Here is a 6,665-nt window from a genome sequence, read left to right on the forward strand (position 1 = left end):
AAAAAAAAAAAAACCAGAAGTCTGGCAATGCCCTGGCGTCGGCTACTGCGGTTATGCCATCGGTCATGTTAGGCCAGTATTCTCTTAGGCCCTGCATGGGGAAGGCCTTGTGGTCTCCAGTATCAGGAGGAAGTCACCTGCACTCTCTCAGGGAGGAGGAGGGCACAAAGGGGCTGGGGATATAGGGCCCATCTTTACAGGTCAGGGAAGCTGTCCCAAGCCTGAGCACAACTGAGGTCAGAAAGATGGTTCGCTCACCATGAGCCCACAGGGAGGTGCAGGGTCATGCCCCACTAGTGGGCTGCTCCTCACAGTCACCTGCAGAGGAGCGCTGAATGCCAACACAAGGTACTGTGAGGTCAGTTGTCCTGTCTGACTGGTTGGACCTGCCTGGTGGGGGGTGCTGGTCTTTGTGTCCCGGCACACAAGTCACAGGGCCTCAGCTGTGTTCGGAAAGGTGCGTCGTTAGCCGGCCACTTTCCAAACTAGAGAGTCCATATACAACCCCCAGATTTCCATCTCCTCCGGAAGAGTTCTGGGGATGTGAGTTTAGACCAGTGTGCTGCCCCCAGGTGAATCTGCAGCTCTTAGGGACCCGCACGATGGCCCAGAGTCTTAATCATCAGTTAGCCTCACTTAATCAGTTAGCCAGCAGCTTCCGCCCAAGGTCAGTATGGGAGGGACAGGTCACTGGAAGAGCGCGTCACCCCTGCTCCTCTATCGCGGTCCAACGTTGTTTGTGGTCCCCTGGTTAAGAACTCAGGACTGACTCCTGGGGGAGGCTGCCCGGCTCCTACTGCCAGCCTGAGAACGCTGCTCCGGCGCTTTGAGCCATTAGGCATTGTGGCCAGCAGAGGGCGCATGAACTCCAGAACCCCAGGCTTGCTGGCATTTTCCCAAATTCAGTTGTCAAGAGTCTCCCCAAGTCCAAAGTCCAGTCCCACCCTGAGCAGGAAGTCGGGCAGGGCCTTCCCGACAGTAAATCCACCCAAGCAGGTGTTCCAGAATATTCTGCTTGCACAGCCTCTCGAGGCTCAGGTCTGGAGCCAGTGTCAGCAGTAAGGAAGTTGTAGGCCAGTGGGGCGGTGACATTGCAGCTACCAAAGAAGTCATCTTGTCTTGTTCTCCTCGACCCCCACTCACTGGGCAAAGGTCCCCTCCCTGAGATGTGGGGAGATGGATAGCATAAGGCTCAGTAGAGATCGTGGGCCCTGGTACCCATGTGGCTGGACGTTGGATGCAGAGAGGAAGGAGGATGAGGATGTGGGAGGAGAGGAAGAAGAGATGAGGCACATTGTGGCTGCCGCCTGGGGCCCTGCACTCCGCGCTGAGTGAGCTCAGAATGGAGCTGAGAATGGGCTGTGTGTCCCCCAGCCTGACCACACAGGGTTCTCTTTACTCTGCCCCCCAGGTCAGCTGCCAGCCTCAAGCTGAACTCCAACCCCAGCTATGAGCTCCTGGAGGCGTGACTCCCTCAGGGCCAGCAGCTCGGAGCCCCTGCCAGTGGTCATCATCGGTAAGTGTCACACTGATGCTCTGGGGACCCCGGGGTCTGAGGCCAGCAAGGCCGAGGCTGGCCTCTAGGTGACTGTCTTCAGATGAAGCTGGTATGTTTACCGTGGGCCAGCACTGTGTGTGTAAAACATTGTACCATTACCCCGGATCCACAACTGTGCTGGATGCCCACAAAGATAGGGCCCATGGCTCCTGTTCTCAGTTCTGCAAAACTGAGAAAGAGAATGTTAGCATCAGGTGGACCCACACAAACGGACATTTTCAAAGTGAAAAACAGACAGACGGCACTAAGACCAGGGGAGAGATAAGAATGGCAGAGGAAGCTCTGGGCCAGTTAGCAGGAGCTTCAGTCCTCTCAGACTCGGAATAGCCATCACCCCACACACAGGGCTTGGAGCAGTCCGTTCCACTGATGGACTGTCACCTACCTCCAAGTCTCAGCCCTCCTGGCTTAGACTAACACCCCTGCCTCTGAGACACACCCCCATCCTCCTTTTAGTTTTACTTTGGGGCTCACTGTGTTACCCAGGCTGGCCTTGAACTTCAGATCCTCTTGCCCCAGCCTCTCCCGAGTTTCAGGCTTGCACGGCTATAGGGTCTGTCTCTCTGAGTGTGAAACACTGATTAGCCTTGTATGAACATAGGCCACTTGACTTCTATGCCCATTTCCTCTCTGATAACACTGCGGAAGTGCGCTTTGAAACCTTTCATACAGGCAGCCTTGGGCCACTGTTCAGAGTTTATTTCTTAAGCAACATTACACATGGCATCCAACACAGAGTAAGGGCTTGGTGAATGTTTCATGGAATGAAGGAGTAGCCAGCCAGGCTGAGTCCCCCCTGATTCCCGCTCCCCCCGTCTCTGCAGGCAATGGTCCCTCGGGTATCTGCCTGTCCTACCTGCTCTCTGGCCACATCCCCTACGTGAAGCCAGGTGCCATCCACCCGAATCCCCTGCTGCAGAGGAAGCTGACTGAGGCTCCAGGGGTCTCCATCCTGGACCAAGTGAGTCTGACACGTGAGCTTGGGAGGGGCGTTCTAGGGAAAAGCCAGGGTTCCCAGGAAGGCCAAGCACAGAACAGAGGAGCCCACCACATCAACCATAAAACAGGAAAAGAGCAGCTGGGCTCTCTCCCGAGACCACATGCCATGTCAGCTGTCTGTCTATGCATCAGACCCATGGTCCCCAATAAGAGACTCCCTCTAAGAACACTCACTAGGGCCCTTGGGCTCCCAGAGGGACCACAGTGACAGTCCCCAAAATACCCAGTATAGTGGTCTCTCTCAGCCTCAGAGTGGGGCTCTGCTATCCTCTGGGGGTCCCACTGACCTGTGCCCCATCTTCAGGATCTGGATTACCTTTCCGAAGGCCTTGAAGGCCGAAGCCAGAGCCCTGTGGCCCTGCTCTTTGATACCCTCCTGCGCCCCGACACAGACATTGGAGGCAGCATGGACTCTGTGCTCTCCTGGAAGCAGCAGAAGGAACGTGCTATTCCTCACCTTGTCCTGGGGCGGAACCTCCCTGGGGGCGCCTGGCATGTGAGTGTCATCTTGGAACCACCCATTCTCCCTTATACCTCCTTTTCTTCCCCTGTCACCTCTCCTGCCACCTGTCCCAACCCTGGGGAGGGTCACTATCTGTCCAGGCTGGGCCTGAGAACTCCTTTCTCCCGTAGTCCATTGAAGGTTCCATGGTGACCTTGAGCCAAGGCCAGTGGATGAGTCTCCCAGACCTACAGGTCAAGGACTGGATGCGGAAGAAATGCAGGTAAGGGGTCCCCCAGAGGCTGGGCTGGCAGAAGAGAGTCCCCTACAGACAGATACAAGCGGTCTCTCTAATTCTGGCTCCGTTGGACTCTGTCCCTGCAGATGAGGAGGGATGTCAGGTTTGCATAGGGACAGGAACATATGCTTCACCTGCCTTGTGCACAACACCTCTCAGAAGTCCCTTATGGTGAAGCGACAGCTTGTAGCCTCCCCTTTTTATGGCTCTGTAATATTCCTAATGGGGCCGTGTCCCTGGTTCAGCAAATACCGTACCCCAGTGATCCACTGCCGACCACCAGCCTCTCTCCCGTGTGCCATTGTGAGAAGCACTCCTGCAGAAAGCCCATTAGGACAGTTCTCAGTTTTCACAAAACAAACGCAAAAACAGGAAGGAGAATGACAGACAGAAACAAATTATATAGTTCCTGGGTAGCCTGGGGGGCATCCTGGCCTCTGAGTCACCCTTAGGACACCACATGTCCCTGCACTGGGTAACTGCAGCCATGGAAGCATGCAGCAGGGAGGTCTGTGGTTATGCCAAACCACCCCCCACCAGTGTCACAGACCCTGCAGTCACCGTCCATGGAAAGGGAAGACAGAATAAAAATGGCAGCAGAAATAAAGCAGCACCCCAACCCCCCAGGCCTTTCCTGTGTGGCCCGGGACCTGCTAAGGGCTTCAGTGGGATATTTTAAAGTTCACACTTCAGAACGGAATTCATGGGGTTGAGGGGTAGGGATTTAGCTCAGTGGTAGAGCACTTGCCTAGCAAGCCCAAGGCCCTGGGTTCAGGCCTCAGCTGGGGGTGGAGGGAGCTCACCCAGAAAAGGGTACGAAAACCCTGAGTACCACTGAGAAGTGCCTTGCCCGTAGTACTCAAGGCCAGGTTCAGAGGCCACTGCCCAGTGTCCCTCTGCTCTCCTCTCACGCCCTCTTTCCCTCCTCTAGTACAGCCCTGCTCTTGACTCTAGCTGCATAGACCCTTGACCTCATTCCAAACTTTATGATATCTAAGATGTTAGATCTTACTATATTTTGAGTTTTTGGGGCAAGGTCTTACCATGAAAGGCTGGCCTTCAACTGGTGATCCTCCTGCCTCAGCCTCCAGAGTGCTGGTAGTCACCAGCATTTGGGCTGTTATTACCCACTAGGGTAATGGCATCACTGCTGGCCAGCCCGGACATATTACTCCCATGTTCAAGTTCCAATCTAGGCACTTGGTTTTCACCCAACCTTGTAGAATCCCCCACGGTCTGACACACTCACCACCCTGCCTCCCAAGTAGGGAAACTGAGGGACAGGGAGAGGCAGAGAAGCCTGACTGCAGCTGGGAGTACTGTCACCACTGACGTTGCCTGCCTCCATGCCCGTCTCTGACACCTCCCACATCTGCTTCCTCTTCAGGGGTCTCCGCAACAGCAGAGCCACAGCTGGCGACATCGCCCACTACTACAGGGACTATGTGACCAAGAAGGGTCTAAGTCACAACTTTGTGTCTGGCGCCGTAGTCACAGCTGTGGAGCAAGCAAAGTCTGACCATGGCAGCCCCGAGGCCCAAGCACCCAGCCCCCTCTTCCAAGTGAAAGGTTATGTGACTGCCAAGGACCACAGCCGCCAGTCCTTTTCACTGTGGGCCCGTAACGTGGTCCTGGCCACGGGCACCTTTGACAGCCCAGCCTGGCTAGGCATCCCAGGAGAGACCCTGCCCTTTGTCCACCATGAGCTGTCGGCCCTGGAGGCAGCCCTGCGGGCAGGCACTGTGAACCCAAACTCAGACCCGGTGCTGATTGTGGGCGCTGGGCTGTCTGCAGCCGACGCTGTTCTCTTCGCGCGCCACTACAACATCCAGGTGATCCATGCCTTCCGCCGGTCTGTCCATGACCCTGGCCTGGTCTTCAACCAGCTGCCCAAGATGCTGTACCCTGAGTACCACAAGGTACACCAGATGATGCGCGATCAATCCATCTTGTCACCCAGCCCCTACCAAGGCTACCGCAGCCTCCCTGAGCACCGACCGCTGCTCTTCAAGGAGGACCACCAGGCAGTGTTCCAGGACCCACAAGGGGGCCAGCAGCTCTTCGGAGTCTCCATGGTGCTGGTCCTCATTGGCTCCCACCCCAACCTCTCCTACCTCCCCAGGGCAGGTGCTGACTTGGCCATAGACCCAGATAAGCCACTGAGCCCCAAGAGGAACCCCATTGATGTGGATCCCTTCACCTACGAGAGCGCTAACCAGGAGGGCCTGTATGCCCTGGGGCCACTGGCTGGAGACAACTTCGTGAGGTTCGTCCAGGGTGGGGCCTTGGCTGCTGCCAGCTCGCTGCTGAGGAAGGAGACCAGGAAACCACCTTAACATCAGCCAGATGCCCTGACACCAGGCCCGGGAGAGGAGGGGCTCACCATAGCCCAGTGGGACATGAGCCCATCTAAAGATTTCCCATCTGGGGACCAGTCTCCCCAGCAGGAGATGAAGACTTGAGCCCTGTGGATGGACTGTCTGACCCAGAGGCATGGGGAACACAGGTTACCCCATCCTCGGGCTAGTCAAGGCCCAAGATGAGAGCAGTAGCTATAGGCAGAGAAGCCTGGGTCTGGGCCCCCTTGAAGCCGTCAGTGTGTACTGAAATCACGGGGCCAGCTGAGTGGCCAACTAGCAGGACCAGGCCTAACCTTTCAGAATCAGGTTCATAATAAAACCAACAGCGAGTGCCTCCACTGTGCCTGAGAAGTCTGTGCTTGGGGAGTGGCTTGGCAAACAGACCCTGCACTGAGCCCTTGGGTAAGGCCTACAGCTCCAGGAGAACAAGGGATGGGGCCCCAGAGTGGAGCAGTGCTGGGCTTGGTGCTAGAGACTCTGGGCAGGGAATGAGGCTTCCAGAAGCTTGCCGCAGCCCTGTCCACCCGGGAATCCCCTGGTCTGTTCGTCAGTCTCCCAGTCTCACCTCCCTGTTACCTGCCGCAGGGCCTTTGCGCAGGCTGGTGTCCAGCCCTGGGCCCCCTATTCAGGTCTCTTGAGTCTGAGTCACTTGAACAATTTTCCACATCTTTCTCTGCTTTTAGGGCAACTAGCGTCCGCGGGTGGAGGAGGGGAGGGGAAGGGATGCAGGGAGGACCGGCCGGCAGAGGGCGCTCAGGGCTCGCCGGACACCAGCACCACGGGGGAGGGGACGGGGGTCAGCGGGACCCTGGGGGACCGGGGCACAATCCTGGGGGCCCCCACCCTCCTCCACGCCCGTCTGCATCCCCGTGTGCACGAGGCCATCCCCCTCTGCAACCGTGCCAGGGTCCGACCGCCGGACCCCGCGCCCCCGCGGGCAGTCCCCTGCCTCCGCTCTTGGCCGGCGAGGTGGGGGCGGCGGGCGCGGAGCACGTGGCTCGGGGTCCG

At 57.3% G+C, this 6,665-nt stretch overlaps 2 protein-coding genes across 2 annotated transcripts in view; both read left to right on the top strand.

Annotated features, from left to right (window-relative positions):
• The window catches only part of Osgin1 (oxidative stress induced growth inhibitor 1), an 8,944-nt gene extending 2,953 nt beyond the window's left edge, over positions 1 to 5,991 (top strand). Inside the window, exons 2-6 of the mRNA XM_005345745.2 lie at positions 1,412 to 1,516; positions 2,383 to 2,519; positions 2,862 to 3,053; positions 3,191 to 3,282; positions 4,685 to 5,991. Coding sequence (XP_005345802.1) covers positions 1,450 to 1,516; positions 2,383 to 2,519; positions 2,862 to 3,053; positions 3,191 to 3,282; positions 4,685 to 5,633 — 1,437 coding nt within the window. The 5' untranslated portion in view covers positions 1,412 to 1,449 and the 3' untranslated portion in view covers positions 5,634 to 5,991. The remainder of the gene's footprint in view (positions 1 to 1,411; positions 1,517 to 2,382; positions 2,520 to 2,861; positions 3,054 to 3,190; positions 3,283 to 4,684) is intronic.
• Necab2 (N-terminal EF-hand calcium binding protein 2) overlaps positions 5,791 to 6,665 on the top strand; it is a 24,822-nt gene continuing 23,947 nt past the window's right edge. The window contains exons 1-2 of the mRNA XM_005345856.2: positions 5,791 to 5,845; positions 6,341 to 6,626. Of these exons, the coding sequence (XP_005345913.1) occupies positions 5,791 to 5,845; positions 6,341 to 6,626 (341 nt within the window). The remainder of the gene's footprint in view (positions 5,846 to 6,340; positions 6,627 to 6,665) is intronic.

Source organism: Microtus ochrogaster, chromosome 4 (assembly GCF_000317375.1).
Source record: "Microtus ochrogaster isolate Prairie Vole_2 chromosome 4, MicOch1.0, whole genome shotgun sequence".
Lineage (NCBI taxonomy): Eukaryota > Metazoa > Chordata > Mammalia > Rodentia > Cricetidae > Microtus > Microtus ochrogaster.